Here is a 19,841-nt window from a genome sequence, read left to right on the forward strand (position 1 = left end):
AAAATAGTTTGTATTTAATGAAAACTTATCCCATGAGTCACATTGAACATACAGGGTTGAAACTAATACACGGAAGACTGGAACGGCGTAATTTGCATGGAGGAATAGAATGCAAAGGCAGGACATTTTCCAGATCTTTTGAAAGCTTTTCTGCAAAAGTTTCTTCATGGATACCCAGAACAAACGGGGAGAGGGATGCAGAGATAACCGATGATGCAGTGGAGGACTGTCTAGAAACACAGGGTGAATCAGAGATGGTAGAAAGGAGAGGCACACATACAGACATGCTACGACCTTGTTGAAGCTAAAGAAAAAAATAAGGAAACATATAAATAACGCACATCAACTGACCCACAGTAAACTGAATACCAACATGTACATAAGCAAGACAAAACTAAGTTGTTTGTGACAGAGCTTATCATAGTATTTTGCAAATGAATGACAGGAGAAAATGAAATGTTTTGTTTTAAACAATCTCACAATAAAGCACTTGAAGAAATGAAGAATGAATTGATTTTAAGTTGAATCATTCACTTACAAGATGTTTAGCTGTACAGGATACGTAGAGCTAGCCATTAGTACTGCAATATTAACTGTTTAGAAATTACAGTATGGTGGCTTCAAATCTAATTGAACAAAACTGAACCTCTTAGCATTTTCCATTACGTTTACTACTGGTCAGCATCAGAACATATCCAAGAGTACTCAACGGAAAAAAGTCCAATGTATACTTCTTGGATAGAAGAATAAAAATACTGCAAGCAGCCTGCAAACTCCATATGACTATCAATAAAGGTGCACTTGAAAATAAAAAGAAAATGTAGGGATTATAGGGTGGTTTGCAGTTTCCATGAGAATGCTTGAAAATATTTGTGCACATACAGCAAGACTGATATTGAAAGAAATGATGTCACATGCATCAGTCAATAAAACTATTTACAAACATTTGTAAATGCAGGAAGCATGTAATATGAACAATTATCAGAACTACAGGGATCTTATGTCTAACAAATAAACATATCTTAGAGTCCTATGCCCTGTTTGATTTTGGTCAGTTCTCTGGCATCTTACTGAGTTATTTATGCAATAGAGTAGATGACAAAAATCACTGGTGCCTTCGGTATTGGAAACAAAGTTTCACCTTCAAAAATTAACACAGCAAGCATCAGTGAAAGAAGTGAAATTCTACAATAAAAATGAAATCCTACAGGGTGCTGCGGTAGCATGGCAGTTAGCACAACGCTATTGCAGCTCGCGCAGTGAAGTTTGGAGTTTAATTCCAACATTGTCTGCAAGGAGTTTGCACGTTCCTCCCTGTGAACACATGGGTTTCCTCAGGGTGCTGCAGTTGCCTCCCACATTCCAAAGATGTACTGGTTAGTCATTATGAATTATTCTGTAATTAGGATAGGGCTAAATAGGTAGGTTGCTAGATGGTATGGCTCATTGGGCCAGAAGGGCCTGTTCCACTCCGTACCTCTAAATATAAAGAAACAAATTTGACCTGCAAATGTTTTTTAAAAATTGCCAGATTCAACTTTCAAAATACTTAATCACATTTTGCAAACAGGTAAAGATGCCAATTACTGGAAGTAACTTTTAATTCAATACATTAACATGAATTCAAAATGACCACATACAAGTCAGAGCAGATGTTTACCTTTGGAACAATCAACTTATCTAATTAAAATCATATTCTGAAATTAGCTGTCATAATTTGATAACGAAAAATTGATCAAGATTTCCAAATGTGTGACAAAAATTTAATTCTTTAAAATCCTCAAGTATGCTTCCTGATTTTAGTTTCAGGGATTTATAAATCTTGTTTACAAAGGGGCCAATACACTTACCCCTGTAGACTGTTGATGGCCACCAAGCTGTTGCGATGCTGCCTGGACGGTTGAAGGAGTGTAACATGGGGGTTGGCTGGATGAAATATGTTGTTCTTGAGTCGAACCATAGGAAGCTGCTTGACTAAGATGGGAATCTGAAAACCCAGAAGAACTCTGGCCACTGTCAAAAGTGCCATCAGCTAAACAAAACAAAAAACATTCATAAAGTTATTTTATAGGGAGAAAATCACAATCTTTAGTTTAATAAAATCACCTTTGCCTATTTATATGCACTGTTAACCGATGAAATTAACCACTGATTCGGAACCCAGCTTTGATAACAAATTTCTGATGCATTCCCTGCATAGAAAAGCAAAACTTTAATTATGTTTATGATTTTAAAGTTCAAGTAATCTGTGCATCAGGTAAGTATACTGATTTTCAGATTTTATATTCCATGGTACAGGATATAGGGCTTAAGAAACAACCCAATCCTTCTCAATTACTTGAAACAATGGACTTCAAATGTATTTAAAACCCATTGAATTATCACATAATTGTAAGATGCTTAAATTCAAAAAATCAATGACATTATATAACGTCCACAAGAAATTATTTTACCTAAGGAATGACTGAAGCAAAACCACCATTCAGGGCATTGAGCATTTTCTTATTAAGGACAGAAGTTTGAATTAGCTAACCTAACAAGTTTCTTCAAAGCAAATCACAATTAAGGTAAATGAAGATGTAAAATTGGTGAGGAAGTAGCACTACTGATCAAAGAGATTGTCACAGTAGCATTTGGAGAAAACATCCTGGAAGGCTCATTCAGTGAGGGAATATAGGTAGAGATCAAGAATAACAAAGATGCAATCACAATAATGGGGTTATACTACATATCTGTTACTCTGTCTCCCACTAGCTATCCTCCTGATAGTTGGCTGGAGATAGAGGAACAGATATGTTGGCAGATTATGATGGAAAGAGGCAAAAGCAACAGGGTATTTTGAGGGTGACTTTCATTTCCACAATTTTGACTGTGACTCCCTTACTGGGAGGCAGAATCCAAATTAGAATCAAAATCAGGTTTATTATCACTGACATTTGTCATGGAATTTGTTGTTTTATGGCAGCAGTAGAGTGCAGTAGATAAATTATACTACAAGTGATAATAGGAAATACATATTAAAAATTAAATAAGTGGTATAAGAGAGTAAAATAATGAGATAGTGTTCATGGGTTCATTGTCCATTCAGAAATCTGATGATGTAGGGGAAGAAGCTGTTCCACAAAACATTGAGTGTGTGTCTTCTGTGCCTCCTCTCTGATGGTAGTAATGAGAAGAGGGCTTATCCTGGGTGACAGGGGGTCCTTAATGATGGCAGAATTTGTTTGCTGCATTCAGGATGGTTTCTTGACACTGTACACAGATGATAAAAACAGGAAAGGATCATACTTGATTTTGTATTAGGAAATGAGCCTGACCAGGTAATGGCAGTTTCAACAAGCAGCAAGCTGATGCATATATATATTTTCAGTTAGTTATAGGTAAGAATAAAACGAATATCAAGGGGGGTGCTAAAATGGGGAAAAGCTAGTACAATAATATTAGGCAGGAGATGGGAAGAGCATACTGTGAATTGCTGTTACTGTGCAAGTCCACATGTGACACATGGGGGTCATTCAAAGGCCAACTGATCAGAATCTAAGACCAACATGTTCCTGTGAGTAAGATAAGAATGGCAAGGTTAAGAATCTTGGATGATGAGAGATAGTGAATTTAGTGAATTGTTCATATACAATGTATTTGTAGCACAACTACAGATTGACATGTATGATGTGGGCATTACTGAATCATGGCTGAAAGATTATATTTGGGAGCTTACCATGCAAGAATACACATTGTATCAAAAGGACAGGTAGGTAGGCAGAGGAGGTGGGGTGGCTCTATGGTAAAAAAAAAAAATGATACCAAATCATTAGAAAGAGGTGATATAGGATCGAAAGGTGTAGAATCATTGTGGATAGAGCTAAGAAACTACAAAGGTAAAAAGACCCTGAAAGGAGTTATATACATGCCTCCAAACCATAGCAAGGATGTGGATTACAAATTACAACAGGAAATAGAAAAGGCATGAAAAAAGGGCAATGTTACAATGGTCACGGGGGATTTTAATACGCAAATAGATTGGGAAAATCAGGTTGGAGCTAGATCCCAAGAGAGAGAACTGGTAGAATGTGTACTAGATAGCTATTAGAGCAGCTTGTGGTTAAGACCACTAACAGAAAGGCAGTCTGGATTGGATGTTGTGTTACAGTGGAGTAAAGGAAATTACAGAAGCTTGAGAGAAGAGTGGGCCAAAATTGATTGGAAGGAAACACTAGCAGGTATGATAGCAGAGCAGCAATGGCTGGAGTTTCACAGAGCAATTTGGAATGCGCGGGATAGATACATACCAAGGAAGAAGTATTCTAAAGGCAGGATGATGCAGCTGTGGCTGACAAGAGAAATTAAAGCCAATATAAAAGCCAAAGAGGTCATATAATAGAGCAAATATTTGTGGGAAGTTAGAGGAATTGGGAAGCTTTTAAAAACCAACAGAAGATGATGAAAAAAGCCATTAAGGAAAAGATGGAATTCAAAGGTAAGCCAGCCAATAATTTTAAAGAGGATACCAAAAGATTCTTCAGATATATAAGGTGTAAAATGGAGGCGAGAATAGATACTGGACAACTGAAAAATGATGCTGGAGTGGTAGTAACGGGGTACAAGGAAGTGGCAGACTAAGTGATAAGTATTTTGCATCAGTTTTCACTGTGGAAGACACTAGTGGTATGCCAGAAGTCTGAGACAAAAGTGAGTGAAGTTGCCAATACTACGGAGGAGGTGCACAGGAAACTGAAAAGTCCGAAGGTGGATAAATCACCGAGGCTAGATGGTCAACACCCCAGAATTCTGAAAGAGCTGGCTAAAGAGATGGTGAAGGCATTAGTAAGGATCTTTCAAGAATCAATTGATTCTGGCATAGTTCCAGAGGACTGGAAAATTGCAAATGTCATTCCATTCTTCAAGGAGGGAGAGAGATAGAACAAAGGAAATCATAGGCCATTAGTCTGACCTCAGTGGTTGGGAGGATATTGGAGTCAATTGTTAAGGATGTAGTTTCGGGGTACTTGGAGGCACATGATAAAATAGGCCAATGTCAGCATGACTTCCTCAAGAAAATCTTGCCTGACAAATCTGTTGGAATTTTTTGAAGAAATAACAAGGAGGATAGACAAAGGAGAATCGGTGGATGTTGTGTACTTGGATTTTCAGAAGGGCCTTGACAAGGTGCCACACCTGAGGCTGCTTAACAAGTTAAGAGCCGATGATATTACAGGAAGGATACTAACATGAATAGAGCTTTGGCTGATTGGCAGGAAGCAAAGGGTGGGAATAAAGGGAGCCTTTTCTATTTGGCTGCTGGTGACTAGTGGTGTTCCACAGGAGTCTGCATTGGAGCCGCTTCTTTTTACATCATATGTGAATGATTAGGATGACAAAATTGATGGCTCTGTGGCCAAGTTTTATAATGCACAATGGGTGTGTTTATTTCTGTAGCATGGGGAGATGATTTGGGGTAAATCAGTCACTAAAAGTACACTTGAGGACATCTTCATAGAATGCTTTCAAGACATCCCAAGAAACTGTACTGTGGACCTTAAAGGAAACAGACTGCTTCAGATCTGGTCTTCATAATGACCAGGAAGCAATGATTTCCTAGCACAGTATCCTTTGGCAAAGAAGGATAAAACATAAAACTTTGCATTCAGTTTAAGAGTAACAAACTTGGCTCTGAAACTAAAGACTTAAAAGTAAATGCAACAAGCTTCTTCCACTGAGGTTTTGTGAGACTAGAATGAGAGGTCATGGGTTGATGGTGAAAGGTGGAATGTTTAAGAGGAACATGAAGGGAAATTTCTTTACTCAGAGGGGTGACAAGAGTGTGGAGAACATATGCAGGTGGAAGTGGTGTGCAAGTTCAATTTCAACATTTAAATTTGGATAAGTACATGGATGAGAGAGGTATGGAAGGCTATAGGCCAGGTGTGGTTGATACAACTAGGCAGAATAATAGTTTGGCACAGAGTAAATGGGCTGAAATGCCAGTTTCTGTGCTGTAGTGCTCTACAACTTTATGACTCTGTTAATCAATTGTTTTGTTTTTTTTTTAAACCTAGTTAGTATTGCTTAATTTAAGTTCAACAGTTCTAGCTGTTCAGAGTACTTCAGTCCACAATCTGAAATGTTGTTAATTTATTCTTTCAGCAAAATTGTATATCCCAAACTTATAATGCTTACACTCAATAGAATTTGCATATATAAAAATATGCTGTGTTACCATTACTTGAGCTAATACCTCAGATGATCTTCCCAAACACTCAAAACAAAGATTGTCTCACAATATTTTACTTTTCACCTACCTGCTTTTCACTTTCTCAACTGGCTGCTTTAACTTTACTAGATAACTAAAATCCAATACAACTTTCTACAAATGAAAGGTACGTATTTGCCCTATACATTACTAAATTATTTTATTAAATTCAGAAATGCAAGGCAGATTTTTCAACAATGAACTTCAGCAAGTCCTGCACATAATCTTTTTCACTACTTTTATCGATAGAAGCAACGTACATATAACAGAGTTACCAGCTGGCTGGTATTGAAGACGATGTTGATCTGCTTCAGGCTCTTCAGGTTCAACTTGAGTTGGTGGTGTTGCAGTAAGGGAAGAAGGGACTGCTGTGGCAGATAACTGGGATGGATGTCCTCCCCCAGTTTGGGTGACACTAGCACCTTGTTGAGCTTTTGGATGCTGCAGTTGATCATGCTTCTTCTGCTGTTCTTTTAGCTTTTTCCGTTTTTCCCTGACCAACTGGAGTTGTTCACGCTTTCGTTTGATTAGTGATACACGGTCCTTGATAGCTTTTGCCATTGTTTTGTGATCTCCCTCAGATACAAATCCAGATTCCACCTGAATAAAGAACTGCATTTTAAAAACCAACAAATGCCAAAGCATTATGAACACCAAAAAAAATTGGACCAAAAGCAAAACTGTAAAACTTTTTTCATATTATTATGTCAAGGATAAATAATCTTACTCTATCAATACACTATTGAATACATGACAGTTTCTGAAGTTACAATTTCATTTGGGGCTGAAGAATTTGGACCCAATAAATTTTTAAGAATTCAATAATCTACCATTTCTTGTGCCACATCCTCTGGAACATCTCTTTCCAAGTCAAATGAGAATTCTATGGCTTCATTATCCTTATATTTTCCTTTGAGCTTCTTGATATCCTCAATTCTCAGCCAAAGCTTAATTGCAAGTTTCTCTCCATCATCTTCTTCTGCCAACTCTACACGAACACCAGTATCTTCCTGAAAGAAAGCATGACTCAGAAGGTCCTTAATTGCATACCTAGGAACAACATGAAAAAAAATATGAATGATAATAATGGTTCTTATTAAGCCAACTAATGCCCTGAGAAAATAAAATATTTCCTCACTTCAGACAGTCAATCAACTTCAAAAAAAATTGCCAATCAGGCACAGGGAGATGCCAAGTAAGCTTCCTCTAGCAACTTACTTGCAACTTCAAAATAAATAATTTACTACATCTTTTATCATTTCCCATTTCAACGATCCCATGTGCTCTAAAATAAAATTGCAAAAAATTGCAACAAATTATGGACAATTACATCAACCAGATCACAACTCAATGCACTGAAGCTGCCCAAACTCTTTTCCTACATGACAGTTGGGGGCAGAGACAAGGGAAAACTTCGTTCTCAGCAGACAGGAATAGATCAGAATTCAAGTCCTTCTGGTCAAATGTTGGGGTCTAATCTACTCATTTCCTACATAAACTTTCAAACTTTTCTTACTTTAAATGCACTTGTATACAGCATGCTTTCTCTGACTCAGTAAACACAAAATGAAATTAGACAGTAATGTATTGCTTAAGTGCCAGAAGACTACACTTTCTCCATTCCCCTCAACAACAAGTATACCGCATTGGATACTGTTGGGGGGGGGGGGGGGTGACTTACCTGGGACAAGCTGCAGTAGCCGGATCTCTGGCACTGAGTCTGGCTCTGCAGTGCAGAAGGGAGGGGGGAAAAAGAGGAGAGCAGCAGTGATAGGGGACTTGATAGTTAGAGGTGCAGATAGGAGGTTCTGTGGTCATGACAGAGAATCCAGGGTGGTTTGTTGCCTCCCGGGTGCCAGGGTCAAGGATGTCTCTCATCGATTGCATGACATTCTGAAGTGGGAGGGTGATCAGTCAGATGTCGTGGTGCACATCGGTACCAATGACATAGCAAGGAAGAGTGAGGAGGTCCTGGAGAGTGAGTATAGAGAGCTTGGTAGGAAGTTGAAAAGCAGGACCTCGAGGGTGGTAATCTCAGGATTGCTACCTGTGCTACGTGCCAGTGAGGGTAGGAATAGGATGCTCTGGAGGATGAACAAGTGGCTGAGGAACTGGTGTAGGGGGCAGATTTCAGGATAATTGGGACCTCTTCTGGGACAGGTGGGACCTGTACAAGAGAGACGGGTTACACTTGGACTACAGGGGGACCAATATCCTTTCAGAGAGGTTTGTTAGTGCTATTGGGGAGGCTTTAAACTAGATTTGCAGGGGGATGGGAACCAGAGTGCCAGAGCTGACAGTATGGCTGGGGTGAAAATAAATGTTGTTAAAAGTTCAAGCAAATCCGCTAATAGAAAGGTTGTGAGTGGTGGTAAAAATCTTCTGAGGTGTATATATTTCAATGCTAGGAGTATTGCGGGGAAGGCAGATGAGTTGAGGGCGTGGATTGACACGTGGAATTATGACGTTACAGCAATTAGTGAAACTTGGCTACAGGAGGGGCAGGACTGGCAGCTTAATATTCCAGGGTTCCAATGTTTCAGATGTGATCGAGGCAGAAGAATGAAAGGTGGGGGAGTAGCATTGCTTGTTAGGGAAAATATTACAGCAGTGCTCAGGCAGGACAGATTAGAGGGCTTGTCTACTGAGTCCTTATGGGTGGAGCTGAGAAACAGGAAAGGTATGGCCACATTAGTGGGATTGTATTACAGACCACCCAATAGTCAACAAGAATTGGAAGAGCAAATCTGCAGGGAGATAGCAGGCAACTGCAGGAAACATAAAGTTGTGGTGGTAGGGGATTTTAATTTTCCATATATTGATTGGGACCCCATACTGTTAGGGGTCTAGATGGTTTAGAGTTTGTAAAATGTGTTCAGGAAAGTTTTCTAAATCAATATATAGAGGGACCAACTAGAGGGGATGCAATATTGGATCTCCTGTTAGAAAATGAGTTAGGACAAGTGACAGAGGTCTGTGTAGGGGAGCACTTTGATTCCAGTGATCATAACACCATTAGTTTCAACTTGATCATGGACAAGGATAGATCTGGTCCTAGGGTTGAGGTTCTGAACTGGAAGAAGGCCAAATTTGAAGAAATGAGAAAGGATCTAAAAAGCATGGATTGGGACAGGTTGTTTTCTGGCAAGGATGTGATCGGTAGGTGGGAAGCCTTCAAAGGAGAAATTTTGAAAGTGCAGAATTTGTATGTTCCTGTCAGGATTAAAGGCAAAGTGAATACGAATAAGGAACCTTGGATCTCAAGGGATATTGCAACTCTGATAAAGAAGAAGAGGGAACTGTATGACATGTATAGGAAGCAGGGAGTAAATAAGGTGCTTGAGGAGTATAAGAAGTGCAAGAAAATACTTAAGAAAGAAATCAGGAGAGCTAAAAGAAGACATCAGGTTGCCTCGGCAGTCAAAGTGAAGGATAATCCAAAGAGCTTTTACAGGTATATTAAGAGCAAAAGGATTGTAAGGGTTAAAATTGGTCCTCTTGAAGATCACAGTGGTCGGCTATGTGCAGAACCAAAGGAAATGGGGGAGATCTTAAATAAGTTTTTTGCGTCTGTATTTACTAAGGAAACTGGCATGAAGTCTATGGAATTAGGGGAAACAAGTAGTGAGATCATCGAAACTGTACAGATCAAAAAGGAGGAGGTCCTTGCTGTCTTGAGGAAAATTAAAGTGGATAAATCCCCGGGACCTGATGGGGTGTTCCCTCGGACCTTGAAGGAGACTAGTGTTGAAATTGCAGGGGCCCTGGCAGAAATATTTAAAATGTCGCTGTGTACAGGTGAGGTGCCGGAGGATTGGAGAGTGGCTCATGTTGTTTCGTTGTTTAAAAAAGGATCGAAAAGTACTCCGGGAAATTATAGGCCGGTAAGTTTAACGTCAGTAGTAGGTAAGGAGGGAGTACTAAGAGACAGAATCTACAAGCATTTGGATAGACAGGGACTTATTAGGGAGAGTCAACATGGCTTTGTGCGTGGTAGGTCATGTTTGACCAATCTATTGGAGTTTTTCGAGGAGGTTACCAGGAAAGTGGATGAAGGGAAGGCAGTGGATATTGTCTACATGGACTTCAGTAAGGCCTTTGACAAGGTCCCGCATGGGAGGTTAGTTAGGAAAATTCAGTCGCTAGGTATACATGGAGAGGTGGTAAATTGGATTGGACATTGGCTCGATGGAAGAAGCCAGAGAGTGGTGGTAGAGAATTGCTTCTCTGAGTAGAGGCTTGTGACTAGTGGTGTGCCACAGGGATCAGTGCTGGGTCCATTGTTATTTGTCATCTATATCAATGATCTGGATGATAATGTGGTAAATTGGATCAGCAAGTTTGCTGATGATACAAAGATTGGAGGTGTAGTAGACAGTGAGGAAGGTTTTCAGAGCCTGCAGAGGGACTTGGACCAGCTGGAAAAATGGGCTGAAAAATGGCAGATGGAGTTTAATACTGACAAGTGTGAGGTATTGCACGTTGGAAGGACAAACCAACGTAGAACATACAGGGTTAATGGTAAGGCACTGAGGAGTGCAGTGGAACACAGGGATCTGGGAATACAGATACAAAATTCCCTAAAAGTGTCATCACAGGTAGATAGGGTCGTAAAGAGAGCTTTTGGTACATTGGCCTTTATTAATCAAAGTATTGAGTATAAGAGCTGGAATGTTATGATGAGGTTGCATAAGGCGTTGGTGAGGCCGAATCTGGAGCATTGTGCTCAGTTTTGGTCACCAAATTACAGGAAGGATAAGGTTGAAAGAGTGCAGAGAAGGTTTACAAGGATGTTGCCCGGACTTGAGAAACTCAGTTACAGAGAAAGGTTGAATAGGTTAGGACTTCATTCCCTGGAGCATAGAAGAATGAGGGGAGATTTGATAGAGGTATATAAAATTATGATGAGTATAGATAGAGTGAATGCAAGCAGGCTTTTTCCACTGAGGCAAGGGGAGAAAAAAAAACCAGAGGACATGGGTTAAGGGTGAGGGGGGAAAAGTTTAAAGGGAGCATTAGGGGGGGCTTCTTCACACAGAGAGTGGTGGCAGTATGGAATGAGCTGCCAGACGAGGTGGTAAATGCGGGTTCTTTTTTAACATTTAAGAATAAATTGGACAGATACATGGATGGGAGGTGTATGGACGGATATGGTCCGTGTGCAGGTCAGTGGGACTAGGCAAAAAATGGTTCAGCACAGCCAAGAAGGGCCAAAAGGCCTGTTTCTGTGCTGTAGTTTCTATGGTTTTCTATGGTTCTATGGTTTTCACCATCCAGTGTCTATACTGCAACTAAGTTTTAATTAGGGCTGGTTCTCATACTTTTTTTTTGTCTCATCATAATATAGTTGCATCCAATACATCATCATAGCTGCATCTTGAAATTTCCCAGAATACTCTAGACTGCAAATTTATGCTGATGGACAGATAATGGCATATATCATACTGTATAATACTTGGCCCATCAGAAGCCCCATCAACCAGGTGGCAAACAAATTCCACATATATACAAATTGAAATCTGAATAAAAACACCAGAGTTTCTAGCATGACTTAAAAATAACCCAGATTTGTGACTTCATAACAATACAATTAGAAAATATTACCCAGAAACACTAACTTATACAAAAGAACAACTTCATAACATATACAAAAGGTGCAAAATTTGTATGTAGAATTCGGCTTTAGTATCCCATACGCATCTATTATAGCAACTGTCACGACATTCACCGTTCATCTTTGTTCTGGCGAATGCATCCTTCAATTATTTCTTTAACCTCAGGGATTGCAACTTTGTCAAAACTGGCTGGCTTCACTCCCTAAGAGATGAAGGAAAAATATATATATTAAAATAAAAGATTACAAACTAAAAAGCATTTTTAAATACAGAAATCAAGTCAGGTCCAAACAAAAATATGCATTAGCCTTTGGACACGAACCTGATTTAATCCAAAATCGTAATAGAAAGCAGAACTTACCCTAGTATATACTTACAGCAATTTTTTTGCTCAGAAAATGACTGGGTGCTCTTGTGAATAATTATAGAGTCAAAGTTGTCCAAACTGACCGAGATCCCATTTTCCCACATTTGGCCCATATTTCTCCAATCTCTTAAGGATATACCTACCTAAGTGCTTTTTAAACACTGAAATCTGCCTCTACCTGATCTTGTTTGTTACATATACTCTCCAATTTGTAAAAAAAAATGTCTACCACAAATCTCTGCCACTCACCTTAACTATCTCCATTAGTTTTCAACTCCCCTACCCTTAGAAAAAGATTGACACCCATAATTTTATATATGACTTTAAGGACATCCCATACCCTCCTGTACTCCAATGAGAATAATCCCACCCTATCTAATCTCTCTTTGTAACTCGAGCTCTCCATTCCAGGCAACACCTTGATAAATTTCTTTTTCATTTCTTCTAATGCTACCACATTCTTTCTATAATGTAGTGACCAGAATTGCATGCCATATTTCAAGCGTGACCTAACAAATGTCTTATGCAGCTGTAACATGATGTCACAATTTTTACACTGTACACCTCACTAATGAAAGCAAGCATATTAGCATCTTTACCACCATACTAAGGATCTATGAAATTACACCCCAAGGTCCCTTCCATTTACTCCGCTTGTTCCACTAGTATTAGACAACTCTAGATGAATTAATTTGATTCCTCATCTTCATTAAATTCTATTTGCCACCATTCAACTTCCCGGCTGAGCCATATCCCTCTGTATCCTTAGGCAACTTTCCTTGATAACTATAATTCCACCAATTTCTATGTCAAAAAACCTATTTCTCAGATCACAGTGATTCTTATAAATTTATAAATGACAAAAAGACTAAGGTCTCAGCACCAATCCTCGTGATACACCACTCGTTTTCGACCACCAGCCAGAAAGCAACCCTCCAACACGGTTTCCTATCACCAAGACAATTTCATCTACCTTGGAACCCATGTTCCCTAATTTTCTGGACCAGCCTACAGTGGAGGACTTCGTCAAAAGTCTTGCTAAATTCTATGTATACCATGTCTGTATACTTATCTTTGTCAATTTTCTCAGTAACTTTGTCAGCATTGTAAAGGGAACACTGGAAATGCTTCAAAAGGATAATGATTATTGCAATATTCCTATCAAAAGTATAATAACCAAAGCTTTTAATAACCAGTTAAATCGTTACTGACAAACTACAACTGACTGATAAAATAAGTGAACACTTGAAGCACAGATACCACAATGGAAAACAATCTCTACTAGGCAAACTAATGCATGTTATAGATTTGGAGGTGAGGCTGAACCCATTTAAGACCAAAAACTAGCTGGAGAAGTTTATCCTCAAAGTAGATAAGACAACTAGGGTCTCCATTCACTCTACTCGGTTCCAGTGGCTAACTATTTGCAGAACTTCCCAGATAAGCATGTAACCACTATGTAAACAAGTTTCTAAACACACAGGTACTAATCAGGTGCAAAAGCAATCAAATTTGTAAAGGGCTGGATATACCCAAATAATCAGTCCTTCAAGAATTCACCACACATATCCAGGAATATTGGCTTATTAATTTCTTCAAAATGTCTGATAAAGGCCACAATATCTGATATACTGTAAATTATTAGTCAAAAGTGATTAAAAAGTATGTGTATTCAAGAACAAGTCAAATAAAGCAAACTGAAGCAGTTGAAATTGGCAGGATTGGCTAACATAGACCCCAATAATATACAGACATAATTTGTGTTCCCACCCCCCCCCACCCCCCCATAAAGCAATAGGCACCTAAAGACAAGTTAAAGCTGGTGCAGACAACTGATAAAAATTCCTTTGTACCATCTCTGGTGATGCTCCATACAGTATCAATTTCATATTGTTTGGGAATCCAATGTTTGGCATCTGGCACAATTGTTTGCAAAGCAAGGAATATCTTTAACTAAAAAAAAGCCCATCTGTTAAGGGGGTCACTTCATTATCCTACAGTTCACGTTTCATGGCCACTTTTATTTTTTTTTCCCCTGTTTTTTTCTTAGATGTAAGCACAGGAGAAGATGCAGATTCTCTCTTTTTTTTCTCCACGTATGTTGATGGAGATGGACCAATCTTCCATGTCTCCCAAAACTCATTCTACTTCTCTAGGCACCTATCCACAAACTGTGCGAGATGCAATGTGTTTTTTTAACTTGTCATATCTCATAATCAAGGCATCCAAACATTCTTTCCAAGTGCAGTGATTCAGTAACACTTTTTCCAAAGGTACTGCACTCATTATTCACTTTGTGCTCTCTACATTGAGGAAAGACAGACTGGATGGCTGCTTTGCAGAACATTTCCATTCAGACCACATAAGCCAAGATATCTGTCACTTTAATTCTCCACCCCAGCCCTGATCTCTGACTTTAGCCTCTTCCATTACACCAATGCAAAATCTGGTCTTTACCCAAGATGGTCTGTTGCAAAGTCATCAATCTCTTAGATTAACTCTGCTAGTCTCTTTTCCAATGTCATTTGTCCTGTTCTACATTTCCACCATTCTCTAATTTCATATTTTCACTAATTGCTATGTTCTGTAGCCAATTATTCCAGCAAATTTTCCTTACTCTTTAATTCTCATTCATCTCTATTTACACCTCCTCTCGTTAACAAGTTTTCATTATTCTTTCACAGCAGGCATCAATGCCAACTGTCCTTTTTTTTTTGGCTTGGTCTCCCACCTACTACAGATATTCTTTCCTCTGCAACTTGAAACATCTATATTATCCAACTACTCTTCTTTCAGATTAAACGCTATTGAATTCCAACATTAAACTCATAATTATAATCAACATGGCTTTAAGAATGCAATGGAATAGCTTCACCTTTGCAACACGCCATTCAAGTAGTTTATCATTAAAGATAGAGAAGCTTCTTCCTTTATTTTAAAACAAGCTTCCAAGCAACCTCTTCTCATCTATTAACATACAACTTAAAAACTGACCTTTTTTAAGCCAAACACCCTTGTTAAGAAATGCTATTCCAACACTTCTTCCCTGGCAGCCATGATTTTGCAAGATTTTTCATGATCTTCCAAAAATATCTTTGGGGAAAAATAAATCAATAATGCTGTAAAGCAGCAGCAAGCCTAAGTTCAAGACCTGCTGAGGTCATGTATGAGCTCATATTAAAACTGGGATAAAATCCATTTTCTAATATTTCATTTAAAATTGATTATTTCAATATTCTTGAAACTAGAACTTTTTTTCTTAGATGATTTGTATACTGAAATGAGAAATGATGTCAGAATCCTGGTTCTTGATCAATGCAAATGTACCTCCAAAATTCAGAGAAAATGCGATACACATTCAAGTTAGTTTATCTGCTTTTTTGATTTAAGAAACTTTGCTTGTGAAAAATGGTTTACTTTTTATTTAATATGAAATATTATGTTGGAGGATTAAATGCATAACCTAGCATGGGAAATAAATTTGTGTTACAGGCAACCCTAATGTCCTTGCCACATAATCCTGCTTCATCCAGAAACTACAATGGCACCTTAATTTTATCTGGTGCATGCATATACTTTGAATATAATGAACTCTTTGAAGTTAATTCACAGAAATTCATTTGGTAATGAAATTATTTGTGCTTAAATTGAATAACAATTCTTTTTTTTAAATCAAGAATCTACTCTCAGGACTTAGAAGTTGAGAAACTAAATGTTAAGTAGGAAGAAGCCAAGGAAATTTTTTTTTGCATCTGTCATTGTTTCAATCAAAGATGCTAGTTTATCTGTTTAACTAAAGTTGCCCTTGTTTCATAAATACCTCCGTTGCCAGAGGAGACTGAAACAAAGCATGACTATGAAATGCTTCAAGAGGCTGGAAAGGCATGCATTAACTTCAGCCTTCGAGACAACCTTGACTCACTGCAACTTGCCTATCACCAAAACAGATCTACTGCAGATGCCATCTCTCTGACTCTATACACATCTCTGGAGCATCTAGATGGCAAAGACATGTACATTAAACTATTATTTACTGACTACAGCTGTCTTCAATACTATAATTCAAGCAAACTAACCTCCAAACTCCTAAATGTGGGACTCAACAATTCCCTTTGTAACTGAATGCTCAACTTCCACACCAACAGACCACAATCAGTAAGGACAGGCAGCAACCACCATTATTATTTTCAACACTAGCACCACACAAGGCTGCATTCTCTGCCCACTACTCTATTTCTCATACACTCATGACTGCATGGCCAGCCTGCTCTAACTCCATTCATGTTTGCAGATGATACCACCATAGTAGGCCATATCTCAAATAATGTTGATTTAAAGTAAAGGAGGGAGATATAGAGCAGAGTGACATGGTGTCATGACAACAACCTTTACCTCAATGTCAGCAAAATAAAAGAGGTCACTGACATCAGGTAAAGTGCTGATTCTGAGGTAAAGAGGGTTGAGAGTTTCAAGTTCCTAAGATTGAAGCTCACCAATAACCTACCCTGGTCCAACTACATTGAAAGCAGTGTCATGCAAGCTCACCAGCACCTCCACAGGAGGCTATAAAAATGAGGCATGTCCCCCTTTGACCCTGACCAATTCTTTAATCTATGCTATGCACCATAAAAAACATTTTATCCGAATGCTGCACAACTTTCTATGGCAACTATGCCGCCCATGAGTGTAACAAACTGCAGAAATTTGTGGACACAGCTCAGCACATCATGAAAACTAGTTCTGCCTACATATAGGCATGGACTATCTACATTTCTCTTTGCCTCAGTATCATCAAAAACCCCACCCACCACTGACATTCTCTTTTCCTCACCCCTCCCATTGAGCAAAAGATATAAATGCCTGAAAGCACAATACCACCAGCCTCAAGGACAACTTCTATCCCAGTCTTGCAAGACCACTGAATGGTTCCCTTGCATGATAAGATGATCTCTCGACCTCACAAGCAACCGCGTTGTGACCTTGCACCTTTGTGACTACCCACACTGCACTTTGTGCTGTAACACTACTCCGCTGTTATTGTTTTACTTTGTTCTACCTCAATGCACTGCTGTAATGTACTGATGTATATGGACAGTATGCAAGACAAGTTTTTCCACTGCACTTTGGTACGTGTTAGAATAATGAAGCAATTTATCAAGGTGCTGTATTGGTATCATTTCAAAGTTGCTGGTGAACGCAGCAGGCCAGGCAGCATCTCTAGGAAGAGGTACAGTCAACGTTTCGGACCAAGACCTTTCATCAGGAAGGGTCTCGGCCCAAAACGTTGACTGTACCTCTTCCTAGAGATGCTGCCTGGCCTGCTGCGTTCACCAGCAACTTTGATGTGTGTTGCTTGAATTTCCAGCATCTGCAGAATTCCTCGTGTTTGCGTATTGGTATCATTAATAGGAAAGGATAATAACAGCATCTCAAGTTTATATGGACATTTAGAAATATGGACAAAAAGTTTGTAAATACTAATGAAAATTTAAAGCATTGACTGCTATGAAATATTTTTAAAGTAATGCATACCGCAATAATCTATGGCAGTCCTTAAAAATAAATATATTTTTATATATTGAAAATACCCATTTGAAGTTACGCTTTGTGAGAACCATGATTATCAGTTTAAACTATGATGAAAGGAGGTATGCCTAAGGGTGCAAACACATCTCTTAGAAAAAAGCACTTTTGCTTGTTTCATTCCTTAAGCAAAGAATTTCCAACACTGCAAAACAGTCCCTGAAGTTCCAACTGCTCTTACTGTCTAAAATTCATCTTTACATGCCGTTTGAAATGAACTGATGAAAATAATTTTCATGCTATTAATTCAATTAAAAATTGATGAAAGATCAACTAAATCAAATTTTTAAAAGAAGCAAGTGTTTCTAACCACTTTAATATCAACACTTGCTTTATCAAATAGTAAGTGCTAAAAATTTTCTAGGATGTCACCAACATGGTATTTATTACCCATCCTAGTTGACAAAATAGTATTGCAAGTCAACATCAGGTAGGGAGTCAATTCATATACAGAGATTCAGCAGAGGAGGCAAGTTTTTAAATTAATTAAATAATATTAACTAAAACCTGCCAGAGGTTTTACCCTCTTCTAAGTAAAGACTGCAGAACTCTTTAAAACAGCAAATCTTTAAAAACATATTCTTCTGTAACAAGATACTAAATTTGCAAATGTGCAATACTAGCATATTGCAATCATAGCATACTCAAGTGCAAATAAATCTCTTCTACTTAATCAAATGGCACTATTATGCACTTCTTAAAAATGTTTGAAGGACAAGTCTGTTAAATCTGAATCTGGAGCTTGTTCTCCCCCAAAAATTACTAAAATGGAGGAAAATGGTTGAAAAAATAATGTGTGTTACTGACTCATTAAAAGAAGATGGTTTATAAACAAGTGTTCACAGTTTCCAAAAAAATGTCACGTAGATGGGAGCATTTGAGAATAATTATGACACAACCATTTGACCTCAAACTATACCACAACAACAAAGGTTTATGTTTAAGAGTTTTAACAAGGAGGATTAAAGCCAACATTAAACCAAAAATATAATTTTTACTTACCTCATTTACATGGCCATAGTCATTTTGATGAGAACAGCAGCAACAATGGGAGTTGATTATAAAAAACACTGGAGATCGTTCTCTATTCTCAGAATCCATCTGAGAATTTCCAATAAAGTCTAATAAATCAAACAAGGCATTTTAAACACCGACTGCAGAAAAGCAGTATCTGGCAGTTTGTAGATGCCTTGACTTCACATTTATTTTACTCAAATCTTATATGCCAGTTCTTCACACCAGCAAGAGACAACTTAAAAGTGAATGTCTACCTCCTTACACTTGCAACAGCAAGCAGAATAAATTCCACTGCTCACCCAACTAAATGACTTTACAACTCCTTTAAGGTTAGTCATATGACCAAATGGCATTAGCATGTCAAGTGCATAACACCTTTAGGCCAAATTTAACCCCAAGTCACAAAGTCTTTCAGCTTTTCACAAGGATATCAGTTAAAAAGTTCCCTGAAATGTATCCTGTTTTTATTTCCAAGAGTCAACAGGGAGACGATAACCTATTATAATTTCTACTAAAAGGAGAGTGAAAATAATGCTCAGGGAAAAAAGGGTAATTAACAAATCACTTCATTTTGAACAATCAAATTTATTTTCTCTTATTCTTTAAAGGTTGTTATTCTGTTTAATCCTGAATTATCCCTGGCAGAAAGAATACTCCTTGACTTGTGAACATGTAAAAGTTCTGCTCCAGTTCCATGACTCTTTGGTATAAATCTTGAATTATGAAACTATTTTGCACCCTAATAAACAAGAATGCAAAATCCGACAGGACATCTGCGACTCCGACCAACTTCTATTGATTATCATGGAGAGTATATTGACTTGCTGCATCACAACCTGCTATGGAAACACCAATGCCCTTGAACGGAAAATCCTACAAAAAGTAGTGGTACAACCCAGTCTATCATGGGTAAAACCTTCCACACCATTAAGCACATCTGCATGAAGAGTTGTCGCAGAAAAGCAGCATCGATCATCAGGGACCTCCACCACCCAGGACATGCTCTCTT

General features: G+C 38.3%; 1 protein-coding gene across 11 annotated transcripts in view; it reads right to left on the reverse strand.

Annotated features, from left to right (window-relative positions):
• Positions 1–19,841, reverse strand: part of LOC140202656 (serine/threonine-protein kinase WNK1-like) — a 160,689-nt gene that overhangs the window by 83,767 nt on the left and 57,081 nt on the right. For 10 of the 11 annotated variants that reach the window (XM_072267777.1, XM_072267781.1, XM_072267780.1 and 7 more), the window contains exons 5-8: positions 11,979–12,067; positions 7,081–7,300; positions 6,511–6,850; positions 1,851–2,032 (exon numbers count right to left, since the gene is read on the reverse strand). In XM_072267777.1, the coding sequence (XP_072123878.1) occupies positions 1,851–2,032; positions 6,511–6,850; positions 7,081–7,300; positions 11,979–12,067 (831 nt within the window). Of the gene's footprint in view, positions 1–1,850; positions 2,033–6,510; positions 6,851–7,080; positions 7,301–11,978; positions 12,068–18,817; positions 19,139–19,841 lie in introns of those variants that run through there. The other variant, XM_072267779.1, reaches the window with a different exon arrangement.

Source organism: Mobula birostris, chromosome 9 (assembly GCF_030028105.1).
Source record: "Mobula birostris isolate sMobBir1 chromosome 9, sMobBir1.hap1, whole genome shotgun sequence".
Taxonomy (NCBI): domain Eukaryota; kingdom Metazoa; phylum Chordata; class Chondrichthyes; order Myliobatiformes; family Myliobatidae; genus Mobula; species Mobula birostris.